Raw genomic sequence first — 19,944 nt, 5'->3', positions numbered from 1 at the left:
GATTGGAGTTCATATATATACGTTAAGGAAACTGAGGTAACTATACATAGGGAATCTCTTGTGCATCTGGTGGCGAGTAGAAAAGCTAACAGTTATGGAGTATATATAGGATTGTCTAGTTTGGTTCAGGCCGTTACAAAGACACTATTTGATCATGGAATTAGCTCGTTATGAGTCATCTCCTTAAACATTTTTGCGCCTAAGCACACATATATTTGACAAGGCTTTCGTAGTAAGAGTTTTGGGTATTTGCAGTAGTTTTATGACACTTGGTAGTTTGATCATTCTTTTGTGTCATGAACCTACAAAATAAGGCATTAGAGCGCGGTAGATATCCTTTTTTTTGGCCTTTATAAATAGTTTGATGTGAGGAGCAGCCATTGCGCCACAAGACAGTAATTTGTTCAGCGCTCGCTCTGGAACACTGGCTCAAAATAAACATACAGAGCTCATTAAACCTCAATAGTTAAGATGAAAACGTCGCAAAATAGGGTGTGAGGTTTTTATTTTATATTTTTACGGATAAGCTTGACTTGTTGTATTAGAAAACTATCGTACCAAGATCATATTTGACACGCTTTTCGTAGGAGTTTTGAGCATTTCCAGGGGTAGTTTACTGGCCCTGGTGTTAGTTTGACCCTTCTACCATGCTATGATTGTGAAAAGGCACTCATAAAAACCTGATGATCTCCTTTTTTTACCTTTGTTGATGTGAAAGGTGGAAGCCGCAGAAAGTCCAGTGTTCCTCGCGGCAATGGAGGGGTGCACCTGCCCAGCCTCGTGTGACAAGTAAATAAGCCGAATAGTGACGAATACAAAAGCCATTCATGCCTCATAACCGAGAAATAATGACGGCGGGAGGCTAAGAGGATCAAGAGCGTGTGAACAGACCGAAAGTGACGCAGGACTAAAGGAGACAAGAAGAGACTATGATGTCTACTGGATTCTTGTGACAGGGAGAAGCTGCTGGCCGGACCCCAAGGCGCACAGGTGAATGCCTCTTATTAAACATGTGAGCTAGTAGTAGTCAGTAGTCAGTATGCATGTGAGCGTAGTAGTTGAAAGATGTTTGGTAGTAGTAGTAGTAGTAGTTCAAGTCCTAATTTTGGCAGATTTTTTTGGGTCTGGATCTGGATCTGTATTATAATGCAGGGGTTATGTATGGAGATTCACTACGCGCCACCAATATTGCCCCTACGAGAATAATAACCTTTCCCAGGTCTCACATACTGTTGTAATTCTCTAGTTTTACCAGTTCATCATACATGTGGGGAGGTCCACATGTCCCTCCTGGCAAAATGGTCCGAGTAGGCAATGGTCCGAGTTGGGGGTGAACCATCTGAATACCCCCTTTCTTTTCCGAGAATTGGGGGTGAGAGTTGTCGAGATGCCTCATAACCGGTCAAGAAATGAAACCTGGGCTGGACATGAGTGTGGGTGAGAAGATGATTCGGATGATTCACCTACAGTTTGGATCTTGAGTTCGAGTTGGAATAAAGAATGGTTCAAATTTGTATTAAAAATGGCCAGAGTGGGTCGTTCAGAATGGTCCGAGTTGGTTGAGATGACGGTCCGAGTCGGTATTTCAGAATGGTCCGAGTTGGTCGTTCAGAATGGTCCGAGTTGGTATTTCCGAATGGTCCGAGTTGGCATTTCAGAATGGTCCGAGTTGGAGATGGTCCGAGTTGGACCTACCCCATTCAGATAACCTGCGTTACGGGACGCAGCTGCACGTCATGGATCTGTGGAACAAAAACATTCCCACGTTACTACAGAGAGAGAGAGAGAGAGAGAGAGAGAGAGAGAGAGAGAGAGAGAGAGAGAGAGAGAGAGAGAGAGAGAGAGAGAGAGAGAGAGAGAGAGAGAGAGAGAGAGAGAGAGAGAGAGAGAGAGAGAGAGAGAGAGAGAGGGAGGACATGGTCACCTTGACCTATATCCCTTCATATCTTGTAGTTTCCATGTGAGAGACTTTACTAAAGAGATGTTCACCAAATCACCAACTCTGCCATTGTACAATCCACAAAGTCAGCCTCTTCCTCTTTTTTTATTCTTAATATTATTTAAGATTGACATGACACACTGATTATGATGTAAATAACTCAAGAATAGTGGCAGATGAAAATATTAACCAAATATCATAACCTCACTCAAATAGAAACTTAACCCTCCTTTGAATGCTAATCTAACCTGTCACTGTTGAAGTAACGTACATATATGATAACCCAAGATAAAGATATTGACGGTACACCAACCTGAACATGGGGAGGGGCACCGAGAATGTGGACAAGAGTGGCGGTGACGTCATCCGCACTCATGCTCCCGCGCTCCTTGTAGAGCTTCTTGGCTGCATTTGCATCCTTTGCCAAGCGGGCATTCATTACAAACTCAGTCTCCACCACACCGGGACTGATGGCCTACAGGGAGGAGGAAAGACGTTAGCGATCAATTATAATATATTCTTGCTCCTGAGATTTTATTTTATTTTTTATATATAGATACTAATTGGAGTTCTTGAGTTTTCCTGTGGGTAAGCAAGCAAACATGTAAGTAAAAGTGGGAGTGATGTTGTTTGTACTCGTTGCTTTTCAACCATTACAGAACACAGTCTTTAGTTTGGCGATAAACCATAGCGTCTTTTTTTTTTTTACAACGGAAGAGCCAGCTCAAGGGCAACAAAAAGGGTGTATAAAAAAAGCCCGCTACTTGCCGCTCCCACAACACAAAATAGTTTAGAGCGGCCAAGAGAGAGGTAAATTTCGGGAGGAGAGGTGTCTTGATACACTTCTTGAAAAAGGTAAAGTCATAGGCAGGAGGAAATACAGACGAAGGAAGGCTGTTCCAGAGTTTACCAATGTAAGGGATGAAAGAGTGAAGATGCTGGTTAACTCTTGCATAAGGGGTTTGAACAGTATAGGGATGAGCTAGAGTGGACAGTCGAGTGCAGCGGGGCCGCGGGAGGGGGGGAGGCATGCAGTTAGCAAGTCCAGAAGAGCAGTCAGCGTGAAAATATCGATAAAAGATAGAAAGAGAGGCAACATGTGGCGGAATTTAAGAGGTAGAAGACAATCAGTAAGAGGAGGAGAGCTGTGTGAGTGGAGCTCCCCCGACACATGAGATGCATACTCCATATGAGGGCGGACATGGCCCCTATATATGGAGAGCATCTATGCGGGGTAGAAGAACTGGCGGAGACGATACAGAACGCCCAACCTCGAGGAAGCTGATTTAGTGAAAGAGATGTGAAGTTTCCAGTTGAGATTTTGAGCTAAGGATAGACCAAGGAGATTTAGTGTTGAAGAAGGTGACAGCTGAGAGTTATCAAGGAATAGGGGATAGGTGTTTGGAAGATTGTGTCGAGTTGATAGGTGGAGAAATTGTTTTTTTGAGGCACTGAAGGACGCAAAATGGAAATGATAGCAAGGTCTGAGGTTAAGCGTTCTGCACCTCTAGTCTGGAGTCTTTTAATTCCTGTTGAGAAGGCCTTTTGTTGAAAGAAGTTGAATGATGCAGAGTGGAGTCGTCAGCGTATGAATGGATAGGACAGTTTGTTATGGAAAGAAGATCATTGATGAATAACAGGAAGAAAGTGGGTGATAGGACAGAGCCCTGTGGAACACCACTGTTGATAGGTTTAGGGGAAGAACAGTGACCGTCTACCACAGCGGAGACAGAACGGCCGGAAATGAAGCTGGAGATAAAGGAACAGAGAGAAGGATAGAAACCGTAAGAGGGCAGTTTAGAAAGCAAAGACTTGTGCCAGACTCTATCGAAAGCTTTCGATATGTCTTTAGCGCAACTGAGAAAGTTTCACCGAAACATCTAAGAGAGGATAACCAAGAATCAGTTAAGAGAACAAGAAAATCGCCAGTAGAACGCCCCTTGTGGAACCCATACTGACGATCAGATAGAAGGTCATAAGTCGAAAGGTGCTTTTGAATCTTCCGGTTATGGATTGATTCAAAAGCTTTAGATAGACAGGAAAGTAAAGCTATGGGGCGGTAGTTTGAAGGATTGGAGCGGTCACCCTTCTTAGGCTCAGGCTGTATGAAGGCGTACTTGCAGCAGGAAGGAAAGGTAGATGTTGATAGGCAGAGACGAAAGAGTTTGATCAGGCAGGGTGTCAGCACGGAGGCTCAGTTTTAAGAACAATAGGAGGCACTCCATCAGCTCCATAAGGCTTCTGAAAGTTGAGGCCAGACAGGGCATACAAAACATCGTTCATAAGAATCTTAATAACAGGCATAAAAGAGTCAGAGGGGGGATGAGTAGGAGGAATATGCCCAGAATCGTCCAAAGTGGAGTTGTTACAGGAAGTTTGAGAGAAGAGTTCAGCCTTAGAGATAGATGAGACGGCGGTGCTGTCGTCAGGGTTAAGGAGAGGAGGGAATGATGAAGAAGTGAAATTGTAGGAGATATTTTTGGCTAAGTGCCAGAAGTCATGGGAAGAATTAGAAAAAAGAGGTTTTGGTAAGTCGAAGAATAGATTTGGCACGATTCCGGGCAGAAATATAAAGAGCATGGTTAGCAGGAGTGCGAAGGCACTGGTACCTTTTGTGAGCTGCCGCTCTATCTTTGATAGCATGAGAACAAGCGTGATTAAACCAAGGCTTTTTAGCATAAGGAGTAGAGAAAGTACGTGGAATGTGTGCCTCCATTCCAGAGACAATCACCTCTGTGATGCGCTGGGCACACACAAAGGAGTCTCTATCCTGGCAGCAGTAGTCATTCCACGGGAAATCGGAAAAGTACATCCTCAGGTCGTCCCACCGAGCTGAAGTTTATGAGAAATTTGCCTCTATGTAGATTTGATAATTTAATTAAACTCTTTTTAACTGAGTTCTGGTGCTTACTGTAAAAGTACGTTAATCCGAATTCCAATGGTCATAATATCCCAATAAAAGTAGACATTTCTGAATGCAGGAGATTTCCTGACTAGGTGAACTTATATATCAGTTTGTTTGTTTTTTGTTTTGTTTTTATTTATTTATTTATTTATTTTTTTTTTTACATGTGGCCTATAGCGCCGTTAGGCTACTCCATAGCCTACCATATTCCATATATCATATTCTGAGCCTGTTATGGCGCAGGCAGTTGTTTATAGTGGCGACATTATTATTGGCTCATGCTCAAGCAATGCCTTCGGAGAGAATGTGAGTCATCCCGTTACCTTTACAGAACTCTCGGTTGCCACAGGAGTAGGATGCCGCCGCCAAGCCACCAGTCTGATGCAAGCTTCCGCTTATTTTGAAACATAAAAAATTCTTATAAGCCTGAGGGAGGGGAAGGGAACAGAAATAAACTTCGCTGTTGAGATGGCTGTTAATCTCGTAACAATGCCATCAGGCTGAACACAAATCAGTCATCCTTACCGATATTCTGATGTTGGAGTTAGCTTCCCTCAGCTCCTGCCTCAATCCCTCAGTGAGTGCTGTGACGGCGAACTTGGTGGCGGCGTAGAAGTGAATAGCTTTATTGGGGTTGACACGGTGTCCGGCAATGCTGGATGGATATAAGAAGCAAAAAATAAACCCTCGGAAAATTATCACTGTTTCGTGTTTATTTGTTGTTTGGAGTTTTGACAAAAGGGAGGTAGGTTGACAACTCTACACAGACAAAAATGTTAAGAGGTATAATCAAAATAGTAGAGAGTCAGAGGTTCCTATCAAATGCCAAATGCCTCTTCCCCTTTCCCAATTAATATACATGTATATCATTGGCCAGTGCACAACTAAGCCTCGCCTCTTCTCTAACTCAAGGTGCAAATGGATGCTGGGAAAAATTAAATCTTATTGGTGGATACTGGAAACGGTTACACCTTATTGGTAGATGCTTGACTGATGTTATATATTTTGATGGATGCTGGGAATGAGCATACCTGCTGATGTGGATGATGTGCCCATCGTCAACGCCGCGTTCTCGCATGGAAGCAATACTCTCGCGCGTACATAAGCACAGAGCCACAACGTTGAGATCCATCATCTCACGCCACTCCTTGGGGCTTCCCTCTGTAAAGCCGCAGGAGAGCAAGGGCGTGAGAAACACTGGGGATGAGTGGGCGTGAGGGCTGAAGGGTAATACTAATGGTATAACCAATACAGGGAGGGTGAACATGGTTGAACAGCTTGGTCTAAGAACATGAGTAACAACGAATGAGTTATAGAGGACTAGGCGGCCAGACCCAGTGAGTAGCGATTTCAGAGAAGGTATAGAGGGAATTAAAAGATAAAGTTAGGGGTATACACTACAGCTTCCTGCTTTGTCAGTGCTCATCTCTGTCAGCTCAGCCTTGAGATAGCACTGAATGAAAACCCATCACCCTGTGACACAGGGCATGTATGACATCCTAGCCACCACATTTTACAATCCTAAGTTTTCCCAAGCACCCATTTATTGACCAGCTCGAAAGGATGAACAGTTGAGCGAGCTAAACACAAATTGCCCAGGACAGGATTGACCACAGGCCCGTAGATTCATAGCTATGCATTCTAACCATCACACCACATAGGCTTTAAGTCTACATAAAAGGCCAAAGCAATACAAAAGTGGATGGATATTTGTCCAGAATTACACCAAACTGAAACCCGTGTTTGATGTTATTTTTTCCTGATAGATTCATCATTGATAAATTTGTGTTAGAAATTACTCATCTGAGATTTTTAAGAATTAATTAGGCTCTGATAACTTGCAGTTTTAGTATTGACATGTTATGAGCATTCGAATAAGTTGAGACTGTTAGTTTAATGGATTGTGGGGTGGTAGGATGCTGGTTTCTGGGTGACTTGATCCAGTGTATTGAAATGGGTAGGATTTTGGAATTCTGTTGTACAGGGACTTAAGAACTTTGTTAAATGCTGCCTCACCCAGCAGGGACTTGTTGTGGGTGAATCCTGCATTGTTGATACACGTCCACGCCTCCGAGGTCCTTCTTGATCTTGGCGAACATGGCCAGCACCTCCTCGTCCTTGGTGAGGTCACACTTGATAGGGATCAGCGTGCCTCGCTGACCCTTGCATTCAGCTGCCAAGGCCTGTGGGGAAAGACAGTTTATTTCCATTGTTTAGAGTTGTTTGATTTTACTACTGCAACATTGTCTTATTGATTTTTTATTACATGTTTGCCTATTGCATTCTTCAGGGGCCTGGTGGTCGGCTCAAGCCCGTCATGTTGCATACAAGTGTTTATAGTGGTGCCATATATTCTTGGGTCATGCTGCCCTTCAGCATTCTTCATTCACTTGGATGGTTCCTCTAGGCTCCTAGAGTCCAGGCTGATAGGTGATCTTTCGGACAACGTGTGGGTATATAGTCTTAGGCCACTCGGCGGTGACTGAAAAATCCCAGGTGAGAGTGGTGGATTCGAACCCGTGTTATCCAGAACGCGGTGAATGCAGGACGCATGCTAACCACTCAGCCACCACCTCCTTAGATTATAGTGTTTTATGCTACACTTTAAAAGATCTTAGCTCATATAGTGTAGTTTAGTCCTGCAGACTATTTAAAATATACCATGTCCATGTGCAATATATTATACCATACATTTTGTTACTATGAAATCTTCAGGTTGATTTTGAATAAGCATTATTTTGTGAATGGATAAAAAAAAATTGAGTACAATCTAGCTAATACAACATGAAAAAAAAAATCCGTAGTATATCTTGGAGTAGCGTAAGTCATCCTGAATGTTTTACGAGGTTGATTCCCAAAGCACAAAATGATATCTTGTGACTTGGCTCATGTGTAGAGATTACACAGAAACTGGAGATATTATGACCGATATTGAGTTGAACGAATTCCCTTTAAAAACAATGTCACTGGGTGTGAGAGTGACAATGAGCATGTTTTATCTATCTAGAAGTAGCAGGAAGAGTAATCATCAAGCAGCTGGATAAAAAGATAACAAATTGAGACTTTCAGAACCAATGCATTGGTTCAACAAACAAATAAATGACCGAGTATTAATTACTTCACACTAGGAACAGGTGATCAACAAGGAAACTAGATGAGAAAGGATAAACGGAAGGATACGTTCAGAAAAAAAAATATATAATGGGAAAGTTGAAAGGAGGGGATATAAGTCAGCCAGTAAATAACTCATGACCTAGAGACAGACACCCAGCCAGTCCACAAGCAAGTCATGACCCTCATCACCTAGCTGCAAATGCTGGTGGATGTTTGAAAAGGTTGAATCTTATTGGTGAATGCAGAGCTGGTGTGGGCGGGGCTTATTTGCCAAGTTAATTTGAACCAAGAATACCTGCTTGGATTGGTCAGCTCACCTGTAGTTTGTCAATGCTACGAGCTGCTCCCACCACCTTCATGCCCTCAGCCACCAGCCTCCTGGCCACGCTGGCACCGATCCCCATGCTGGCACCAGTCACCAGGGCCACACGACCTGACCACCGCTCCATCCTGACGGGGGTCTCAAGTAGCAGAGCTGGGAGGGAAGGAATGGGGATTAAATGATTGTTTCGAAGGAACGATAATAAGTAAAATAGGCAATAATATGAATAAATGAGCAAATAGATAACAGAGTATATATGAAAATAAGTGGATAAAAAGGGTAAGAATAAAGTGTTTGACTAAACAACAGCAAGACAGCTACCACTGCAAGGCTGGAGGAGTGAACCAGTTGCATAGCTATAAAATATAGGTATCGGTCACTGGGGGACACAGGTAAGTTTAGGGGGACATTAGGCAAGTGGAGCTCGGGGGCCTCCTAATGCCACATAGGAGGCATATTCTAAGATCAGATCAGTGGTGGGTGTTAGGGCATGTAAAATGTGCTTTCTTGGCTGGAATCAAGCAAATATAATCTACACAAGATCAACTGGATTTGAACGCCTTGCCTGAATCGAGCATCTCATGCTACTGGCATAGTGCAAAATTGGAAGAATTTAAGCAGGAATTGTCTAAGGAAATATCAGGGGTGAAGGATGAAGTTGAGTCTCGGGCCTTGAGTGTGAGAGAGGAGCTGGGATAGTTGGCAGAGGTGCTGCAGCGCGCCGAGCATGCTGATTTAGCGGGTGCAAGCTGGGCCGAGGTCACCAAACGTAGGAGGAAAGTAAAGAAAAACCTACTTGTTGTTAGGGCCTCTGAACAAGACAAAAAGGCAACTGAGTTGAAAAGTGAAGTTTCCCAGGCATTACAAGGCATTCAGATTACTGATTCAAGATTCACTAATGGAGGATAACATTGTAATGGACTTTGATGATGAGAACATGAGGAATGAGGCAGCCCAAAAATTGGACTCTGTTGAGCAAGTTTGTACTAAAAGTGTGGGAAAATTGAGGCCAAAGATTTGTAATGTGCATAAGGAGGAGACCGGGAATAAGATCACTGAGACACTGCTAAACAGAAATGAGTTCCTACACTCGATTCCACGAGTTGAGGAGAAAATTGAGAGGATTTTTAGTAAGCCTTTTAGTAAGCTGGTGGCACAATGCACTATATCATATAAAACGTGATCCAATGGAGATGCATATATATAATCATGTAACTAGTGAGCTGGATTATTGTTACTCACTTTATTATGGCCTTCCTAATTAAATATCTCCTGAAGAAATTACAACTTGTCATGAACAGAGCTGCAAGGCTAATAAAGGGTCTGCCCCCACGTGAGAGAATAACACCTGGCATTGGCTACCCATCAAGGCACGAACAGTCTACAAAATATGTGTCTTGACTTATCAAGCAACGCGACTTGGTAAACCTGGATATCTGAGAAATTTACTACAGGATTTTCATTTGGACACCGCCATGTCACTGAGACACAGTGCAGAACAGTGTATACTCAATGAGCCCAGGGTCAACCTGGAACTGGGTTTCAGAGCATTTGAGAAGAGTGCCCCGCGGCTCCGTAATGAGTTACCCGGGGATGTTAAGAACAGTGGCAATCTGGCAATCTTCAAGAAAGCGCTGAAGACTCACTTATTTACTAAATCCTACGACTTTACAAACATGAGGATTGAGGACAACTTTCAGTGCTAATATTACTGTTATAATGTTGGCGGCACTGTGGAGCGCTGCTACGGCGGCGGACCGGAGCCTGAAACCTCATCAACGGTAAACGGCCAGTGTGGGGGCACTTTGGGGCGTGTGAAGAGGCAGTAACTGCAGAAATGGATCGCAGATGTTGACCAGCTTCCTTTATGTTTCTATTTTGCTTTGTGTGTTGGGCGATGAATCAAATAACAGGAGAAACGTATTCGTGTTTTCTTTGGGTGCTTGTGTGAGTGATATGAGAGAGAGAGAGAGAGCACTGAACTCACTCACCTGCTGGGTACTATGGAGTCTGCTGGAGAGATGGTCAGCCGAGAACCGCCCGCTTAGGCTCTCTTTTACCAACTGAAATAAGCAGATAACGGTCGGTAATGGTGCTGTGTGGTGATGAGGGCAAGGGGCAATTGTAAGTGGATGCATCCTCACGTTTGACTCCCCCACGCAGCTATTATAAAAAGGAGAGTGATTGACTCATCCCGGAGAAGGCACTTTACAAGGTCACTTCAAGATAACTACCATTCCACTCTTCCTCTTCCCTTTCCCTTACCTCACACCCCTTCCCAACCTTTCCTTACCCAACCGCTCCAATCCCTCAAACTACCGTCCTATTGCTTTACTTTCTTGTCTATCTAAAGCTTTTGAATCAATCCTTAACCGGAAGATTCAAAAGCACCTTTCCACTTCTGACCTTCTATCTGATCGCCAGTATGGGTTCCGCAAGGGGCGTTCTACTGGTGATCTCCTAGCCTTCTTAACTGACTCTTGGTCATCCTCTCTTACCCGTTTCGGTGAAACTTTTGCTATTGCGCTGGACATATCAAAAGCTTTTGATAGGGTCTGGCACAAATCTTTGCTTTCTAAACTACCCTCCTACGGTTTCTATCCTTCTCTCTGTACCTTTATCTCCAGTTTCCTTTCTGACCGTTCTATTTCTGCCGTGGTAGACGGTCACTGTTCTTCCCCTAAATCTATTAACAGTGGTGTCCCACAGGGTCCTGTCCTATCTCCCACTCTTTTTCTGATGTTCATTGATGATCTTCTTTCCAAAACGAACTGTCCTATCCATTCCTACGCCGATGATTCCACTCTGCATTATTCAACTTCTTTTAATAGAAGACCCACCCTTCAGGAACTTAACGACTCAAGGCTGGAGGCTGCAGAACGCTTAGCCTCAGACCTTACTATTATTTCCGATTGGGGCAAGAAGAACCTGGTGTCCTTCAACGCCTCAAAAACACAGTTTCTCCACCTATCCACTCGACACAATCTTCCAAACAACTATCCCCTATTCTTTGACAACACCCAGCTATCACCTTCCTCAACACTAAACATCCTCGGTCTATCCTTAACTCAAAATCTTAACTGGAAACTTCATATCTCATCTCTTACTAAATCAGCTTCCTCGAGGCTGGGCGTTCTGTACCGTCTCCGCCAGTTCTTCTCCCCTGCACAGTTGCTGTCCATATACAGGGGCCTTGTCCGCCCTCGTATGGAGTATGCATCTCATGTGTGGGGGCTCACACAGCTCTTCTGGACAGAGTGGAGGCTAAGGCTCTTCGTCTCATCAGCTCTCCTCCTCATACTGATAGTCTTCTACCTCTTAAATTCCGCCGCAATGTTGCCTCTCTTTCTATCTTCTATCGATATTTCCACGCTGACTGCTCTTCTGAACTTGCTAACTGCATGCCTCCCCCCTCCGCGGCCCCTTGCACTCGACTGTCTACGCATGCTCATCCCTATACTGTCCAAACCCCTTATGCAAGAGTTAACCAGCATCTTGACTCTTTCATCCCTCACGCTGGTAAACTCTGGAACAATCTTCCTTCATCTGTATTTCCTCCTGCCTACGACTTGAACTCTTTCAAGAGGAGGATATCAGGACACCTCTCCTCCCGAAATTAACCTCTGATTTTGGACACTCCTTTAACCTCTGTTCGGGAGCAGTGAGTAGCGGGCCATTTTTTTTTTTTTTTTTTTTGCGCCCTTGAGCTGTATCCTTACCTGTAAAAAAAAAAACAAAAAAAAAACTCACTGTTAATTTAGGCTGTGGGTCATTCTCTCTCTCTCTCTCTCTCTCTCTCTCTCTCTCTCTCTCTCTCTCTCTCTCTCTCTCTCTCTCTCTCTCTCTCTCTCTCTCTCTCTCTCTCTCTCTCTCTCTCTCTCTCTCTCTCTCTCTCTCTCTCTCTCTCTCTCTCTCTCTCTCTCTCTCTCTCTCTCTCTCTCTCTCTCTCTCTCTCTCTCTCTCTCTCTCTCTCTCTCATATCACACACACAAGCTCCCAAAGATAACACGGATACTTTTCTCCTGTTTATTTGATTATCGCTCAACAAACAAATTCAAAAAAACCTAAAGAAGAGGTCAACAGTTGCCATTTATTAGTATTAGGGCCATTTTCACAGTTCGCCAACGCCAAGATGGGTACGTTAGTAAGCTCCCGAAACAATACCAGCGACTTCGACAATTCCCTGTCTATATTGATTGGAGTTCATATATATACGTTAAGGAAACTGAGGTAACTATACACAGGGAATCTCTTGTGCATCTGGTGGCGAGTAGAAAAGCTAACAGTTATGGAGTATATATAGGATTGTCTAGTTTGGTTCAGGCCGTTACAAAGACACTATTTGATCATGGAATTAGCTCGTTATGAGTCATCTCCTTAAACATTTTGCGCCTAAGCACACATATATTTGACAAGGCTTTCGTAGTAAGAGTTTTGGGTATTTGCAGTAGTTTTATGACACTTGGTAGTTTGATCATTCTTTTGTGTCATGAACCTACAAAATAAGGCATTAGAGCGCGGTAGATATCAATTTTTTTTGGCCTTTATAAATAGTTTGATGTGAGGAGCAGCCATTGCGCCACAAGACAGTAATTTGTTCAGTGCTCGCTCTGGAACACTGGCTCAAAATAAACATACAGAGCTCATTAAACCTCAATAGTTAAGATGAAAACGTCACAAAATAGGGCGTGAGGTTTTTATTTTATATTTTTACGGATAAGCTTGACTTGTATTAGAAAACTATCGTACCAAGATCATATTTGACACGCTTTTCGTAGGAGTTTTGAGCATTTCCAGGGGTAGTTTACTGGCCCTGGTGTTAGTTTGACCCTTCTACCATGCTATGATTGTGAAAAGGCACTCATAAAAACCTGATGATCTCCTTTTTTTACCTTTGTTGATGTGAAAGGTGGAAGCCGCAGAAAGTCCAGTGTTCCTCGCGGCAATGGAGGGGTGCACCTGCCCAGCCTCGTGTGACAAGTAAATAAGCCGAATAGTGACGAATACAAAAGCCATTCATGCCTCATAACCGAGAAATAATGACGGCGGGAGGCTAAGAGGATCAAGAGCGTGTGAACAGACCGAGAGTGACGCAGGACTAAAGGAGACAAGAAGAGACTATGATGTCTACTGGATTCTTGTGACAGGGAGAAGCTGCTGGCCGGACCCCAAGGCGCACAGGTGAATGCCTCTTATTAAACATGTGAGCTAGTAGTAGTTAGTAGTCAGTATGCATGTGAGCGTAGTAGTTGAAAGATGTTTGGTAGTAGTAGTAGTAGTAGTTCAAGTCCTAATTTTGGCAGATTTTTTTGGGTCTGGATCTGGATCTGTATTATAATGCAGGGGTTATGTATGGAGATTCACTACGCGCCTCCAATATTGCCCCTACGAGAATAATAACCTTTCCCAGGTCTCACATACTGTTGTAATTCTCTAGTTTTACCGGTTCATCATACATGTGGGGGGGTCCACATGTCCCTCCTGGCAAAATGGTCCGAGTAGGCAATGGTCCGAGTTGGGGGTGAACCATCTGAATACCCCCTTTCTTTTCCGAGAATTGGGGGTGAGAGTTGTCGAGATGCCTCATAACCGGTCAAGAAATGAAACCTGGGCTGGACATGAGTGTGGGTGAGAAGATGATTCGGATGATTCACCTACAGTTTGGATCTTGAGTTCGAGTTGGAATAAAGAATGGTTCAAATTTGTATTAAAAATGGCCAGAGTGGGTCGTTCAGAATGGTCCGAGTTGGTTGAGATGACGGTCCGAGTCGGTATTTCAGAATGGTCCGAGTTGGTCGTTCAGAATGGTCCGAGTTGGTATTTCCGAATGGTCCGAGTTGGCATTTCAGAATGGTCCGAGTTGGAGATGGTCCGAGTTGGACCTACCCCATTCAGATAACCTGCGTTACGGGACGCAGCTGCACGTCATGGATCTGTGGAACAAAAACATTCCCACGTTACTACAGAGAGAGAGAGAGAGAGAGAGAGAGAGAGAGAGAGAGAGAGAGAGAGAGAGAGAGAGAGAGAGAGAGAGAGAGAGAGAGAGAGAGAGAGAGGGGGGAGGACATGGTCACCTTGACCTATATCCCTTCATATCTTGTAGTTTCCATGTGAGAGACTTTACTAAAGAGATGTTCACCAAATCACCAACTCTGCCATTGTACAATCCACAAAGTCAGCCTCTTCCTCTTTTTTTATTCTTAATATTATTTAAGATTGACATGACACACTGATTATGATGTAAATAACTCAAGAATAGTGGCAGATGAAAATATTAACCAAATATCATAACCTCACTCAAATAGAAACTTAACCCTCCTTTGAATGCTAATCTAACCTGTCACTGTTGAAGTAACGTACATATATGATAACCCAAGATAAAGATATTGACGGTACACCAACCTGAACATGGGGAGGGGCACCGAGAATGTGGACAAGAGTGGCGGTGACGTCATCCGCACTCATGCTCCCGCGCTCCTTGTAGAGCTTCTTGGCTGCATTTGCATCCTTTGCCAAGCGGGCATTCATTACAAACTCAGTCTCCACCACACCGGGACTGATGGCCTACAGGGAGGAGGAAAGACGTTAGCGATCAATTATAATATATTCTTGCTCCTGAGATTTTACTTTATTTTTTATATATAGATACTAATTGGAGTTCTTGAGTTTTCCTGTGGGTAAGCAAGCAAACATGTAAGTAAAAGTGGGAGTGATGTTGTTTGTACTCGTTGCTTTTCAACCATTACAGAACACAGTCTTTAGTTTGGCGATAAACCATAGCGTCTTTTTTTTTTTTACAACGGAAGAGCCAGCTCAAGGGCAACAAAAAGGGTGTATAAAAAAAGCCCGCTACTTGCCGCTCCCACAACACAAAATAGTTTAGAGCGGCCAAGAGAGAGGTAAATTTCGGGAGGAGAGGTGTCTTGATACACTTCTTGAAAAAGGTAAAGTCATAGGCAGGAGGAAATACAGACGAAGGAAGGCTGTTCCAGAGTTTACCAATGTAAGGGATGAAAGAGTGAAGATGCTGGTTAACTCTTGCATAAGGGGTTTGAACAGTATAGGGATGAGCTAGAGTGGACAGTCGAGTGCAGCGGGGCCGCGGGAGGGGGGGAGGCATGCAGTTAGCAAGTCCAGAAGAGCAGTCAGCGTGAAAATATCGATAAAAGATAGAAAGAGAGGCAACATGTGGCGGAATTTAAGAGGTAGAAGACAATCAGTAAGAGGAGGAGAGCTGTGTGGTGGAGCTCCCCGACACAAGAGATGCATACTCCATATGAGGGCGGACAAGGCCCTATATATGGAGAGCATCTGTGCAGGGGAGAAGAACTGGCGGAGACGATACAGAACGCCCAACCTCGAGGAAGCTGATTTAGTGAAAGAGATGTGAAGTTTCCAGTTGAGATTTTGAGCTAAGGATAGACCAAGGAGATTTAGTGTTGAAGAAGGTGACAGCTGAGAGTTATCAAGGAATAGGGGATAGGTGTTTGGAAGATTGTGTCGAGTTGATAGGTGGAGAAATTGTTTTTTTGAGGCACTGAAGGACGCAAAATGGAAATGATAGCAAGGTCTGAGGTTAAGCGTTCTGCACCTCTAGTCTGGAGTCTTTTAATTCCTGTTGAGAAGGCCTTTTGTTGAAAGAAGTTGAATGATGCAGAGTGGAGTCGTCAGCGTATGAATGGATAGGACAGTTTGTTATGGAAAGAAGATCATTGATGAATAACAGGAAGAAAGTGGGTGATAGGACAGAGCCCTGTGGAACACCACTGTTGATAGGTTTAGGGGAAGAACAGTGACCGTCTACCACAGCGGAGACAGAACGGCCGGAAATGAAGCTGAGATAAAGGAACAAAGAGAAGGATAGAAACCGTAAGAGGGCAGTTTAGAAAGCAAAGACTTGTGCCAGACTCTATCGAAAGCTTTCGATATGTCTTTAGCGCAACTGAGAAAGTTTCACCGAAACATCTAAGAGAGGATAACCAAGAATCAGTTAAGAGAACAAGAAAATCGCCAGTAGAACGCCCCTTGTGGAACCCATACTGACGATCAGATAGAAGGTCATAAGTCGAAAGGTGCTTTTGAATCTTCCGGTTAAGGAGTGATTCAAAAGCTTTAGATTGACAGGAAAGTAAAGCCATAGGACGGTAGTTTGAGGGATTGATGCGGTCACCCTTCTTAGGCTCAGGCTCTATGTAGGCATACTTGCAGCAGGAAGGAAAGATAGATGTTGATAGGCAGAGACGAAAGAGTTTGATCAGGCAGGGTGTCAGCACGGAGGCACAGTTTTTAAGAACAATAGGAGGCACTCCATCAGCTCCATAAGGCTTCTGAAAGTTGAGGCCAGACAGGGCATACAAAACATCGTTCATAAGAATCTTAATAACAGGCATAAAGGAGTCCATAGGGGGATGAGTAAGAGGAATATGCCCAGAATCGTCGAGAGCTGAGTTTTTACAGAAGGTTTGAGAGAAGAGTTCAGCCTTAAAGATAGATGAGACAGCGGTGCTGCCGTCAGGGTTAAGGAGAGGAGGGAAAAATGAAGAAGTGAAATTGGAGGAGATATTTTTGGCTAGGAGCCAGTAGTCCCGGGAAGAATTAGAAAAAAGAGGTTTTGGTAAGTCGAAGAATAGATTTGGCACGATTCCGGGCAGAAATATAAAGAGCATGGTTAGCAGGAGTGCGAAGGCACTGGTACCTTTTGTGAGCTGCCGCTCTATCTTTAATAGCACGAGAACAAGTGTGATTAAACCAAGGCTTTTTAGCATAAGGAGTAGAGAAAGTACATTGAATGTGTGCCTCCTTTCCAGAGATAATCACCTCTGTGATGCGCTGGGCACACACACAGGGGTCTCTCTCCTGGAAGCAGTAGTCATTCCACGGGAAATCGGAAAAGTACATCCTCAGGTCGTCCCACCGAGCTGAAGTTTATGAGAAATTTGCCTCTATGTAGATTTGATAATTTAATTAAACTCTTTTTAACTGAGTTCTGGTGCTTACTGTAAAAGTACGTTAATCCGAATTCCAATGGTCATAATATCCCAATAAAAGTAGACATTTCTGAATGCAGGAGATTTCCTGACTAGGTGAACTTATATATCAGTTTGTTTGTTTTTGTTTTGTTTTTATTTATTTATTTATTTATTTATTTTTACATGTGGCCTATAGCGCCGTTAGGCTACTCCATAGCCTACCATATTCCATATATCATATTCTGAGCCTGTTATGGCGCAGGCAGTTGTTTATAGTGGCGACATTATTATTGGCTCATGCTCAAGCAATGCCTTCGGAGAGAATGTGAGTCATCCCGTTACCTTTACAGAACTCTCGGTTGCCACAGGAGTAGAATGCCGCCGCCAAGCCACCAGTCTGATGCAAGCTTCCGCTTATTTTGAAACATAAACAATTCTTATAAGCCTGAGGGAGGGGAAGGGAACAGAAATAAACTTCGCTGTTGAGATGGCTGTTAATCTCGTAACAATGCCATCAGGCTGAACACAAATCAGTCATCCTTACCGATATTCTGATGTTGGAGTTAGCTTCCCTCAGCTCCTGCCTCAATCCCTCAGTGAGTGCTGTGACGGCGAACTTGGTGGCGGCGTAGAAGTGAATAGCTTTATTGGGGTTGACACGGTGTCCGGCAATGCTGGATGGATATAAGAAGCAAAAAATAAACCCTCGGAAAATTATCACTGTTTCGTGTTTATTTGTTGTTTGGAGTTTTGACAAAAGGGAGGTAGGTTGACAACTCTACACAGACAAAAATGTTAAGAGGTATAATCAAAATAGTAGAGAGTCAGAGGTTCCTATCAAATGACAAATGCCTCTTCCCTTTCCCAATTAATATACACATGTATATCATTGGCCAGTGCACAACTAAGTTTCGCCTCTTCTCTAACTCAAGGTGCAAATGGATGCTGGGAAAATTAAATCTTATTGGTGGATACTGGAAACGGTTACACCTTATTGGTAGATGCTTGACTGATGTTATATATTTTGATGGATGCTGGGAATGAGCATACCTGCTGATGTGGATGATGTGCCCATCGTCAACGCCGCGTTCTCGCATGGAAGCAATACTCTCGCGCGTACATAAGCACAGAGCCACAACGTTGAGATCCATCATCTCACGCCACTCCTTGGGGCTTCCCTCTGTAAAGCCGCAGGAGAGCAAGGGCGTGAGAAACACTGGGGATGAGTGGGCGTGAGGGCTGAAGGGTAATACTAATGGTATAACCAATACAGGGAGGGTGAACATGGTTGAACAGCTTGGTCTAAGAACATGAGTAACAACGAATGAGTTATAGAGGACTAGGCGGCCAGACCCAGTGAGTAGCGATTTCAGAGAAGGTATAGAGGGAATTAAAAGATAAAGTTAGGGGTATACACTACAGCTTCCTGCTTTGTCAGTGCTCATCTCTGTCAGCTCAGCCTTGAGATAGCACTGAATGAAAACCCATCACCCTGTGACACAGGGCATGTATGACATCCTAGCCACCACATTTTACAATCCCTAAGTTTTCCCAAGCACCCATTTATTGACCAGCTCGAAAGGATGAACAGTTGAGCGAGCTAAACACAAATTGCCCAGGACAGGATTGACCACAGGCCCGTAGATTCATAGCTATGCATTCTAACCATCACACCACATAGGCTTTAAGTCTACATAAAAAGGCCAAAGCAATACAAAAGTGGATGGATATTTGTCCAGAATTACACCAAACTGAAACCCGTGTTTGATGTTATTTTTTCCTGATAGATTCATCATTGATAAATTTGTGTTAGAAATTACTCATCTGAGATTTTTAAGAATTAATTAGGCTCTGATAACTTGCAGTTTTAGTATTGACATGTTACGAGCATTCGAATAAGTTGAGACTGTTAGTTTAATGGATTGTGGGGTGGTAGGATGCTGGTTTCGGGGTGACTTGCTCCAGTGTATTGAAATGGGTAGGATTTTGGAATTCTGTTGTACAGGGGACTTAAGAACTTTGTTAAATGCTGCCTCACCCAGCAGGGACTTGTTGTGGGTGAATCCTGCATTGTTGATACACGTCCACGCCTGGAGGTCCTTCTTGATCTTGGCGAATATGGCCAGCACCTCCTCGTCCTTGGTGAGGTCACACTTGATAGGGATCAGCGTGCCTCTGCTGACCCTTGCATTCAGCTGCCAAGGCCTGTGGGAAAGACAGTTTATTTCCATTGTTTAGAGTTGTTTGATTTTACTACTGCAACATTGTCTTATTGATTTTTTATTACATGTTTGCCTATTGCATTCTTCAGGGCCTGGTGGTCGGCTCAAGCCCGTCATGTTGCATACTAGTGTTTATAGTGGTGCCATATATTCTTGGGTCATGCTGCCCTTCAGCATTCTTCATTCACTTGGATGGTTCCTCTAGGCTCCTAGAGTCCAGGCTGATAGGTGATCTTCGGACAACGTGTGGGTATATAGTCTTAGGCCACTCGGCGGTGACTGAAAAATCCCAGGTGAGTGGTGATTCGAACCCGTGTTATCCAGAACGCGGTGAATGCGGGACGCATGCTAACCACTCAGCCACCACCTCCTTAGATTATAGTGTTTTATACTACAAAAAGATCTTAGCTCATATAGTGTAGTTTAGTCCTGCAGACTATTTAAAATATACTAATGTCCATGTGCAATATATT

The 19,944-nt window shown here is 43.7% G+C and overlaps 1 protein-coding gene and 1 pseudogene across 1 annotated transcript; both read right to left on the bottom strand.

The window, feature by feature from the left end:
• Positions 1–494: 494 nt before the first annotated feature.
• On the bottom strand, positions 495–10,420 carry LOC127001876 (dehydrogenase/reductase SDR family member 11-like; annotated as a pseudogene).
• A 3,080-nt stretch (positions 10,421–13,500) lies between these two features.
• LOC127002277 (dehydrogenase/reductase SDR family member 11-like) lies at positions 13,501–19,588 on the bottom strand. The gene is made up of 6 exons (XM_050868089.1): positions 19,545–19,588; positions 19,288–19,454; positions 18,300–18,429; positions 17,794–17,923; positions 14,683–14,844; positions 13,501–14,213 (listed from the first exon to the last, which is right to left on the bottom strand). The coding sequence occupies exons 1-6, from the start codon at positions 19,586–19,588 to the stop codon at positions 14,172–14,174; spliced, it is 675 nt and encodes a 224-aa protein (XP_050724046.1). The 3' UTR covers positions 13,501–14,171.
• Between the last annotated feature and the right edge of the window lie 356 nt (positions 19,589–19,944).

This window comes from Eriocheir sinensis, chromosome 22, assembly GCF_024679095.1.
Source record: "Eriocheir sinensis breed Jianghai 21 chromosome 22, ASM2467909v1, whole genome shotgun sequence".
Lineage (NCBI taxonomy): Eukaryota > Metazoa > Arthropoda > Malacostraca > Decapoda > Varunidae > Eriocheir > Eriocheir sinensis.
The sequence above is the reverse complement of the archived record's forward strand: the minus strand, read 5'-3'. Positions and strand labels throughout refer to the sequence as shown.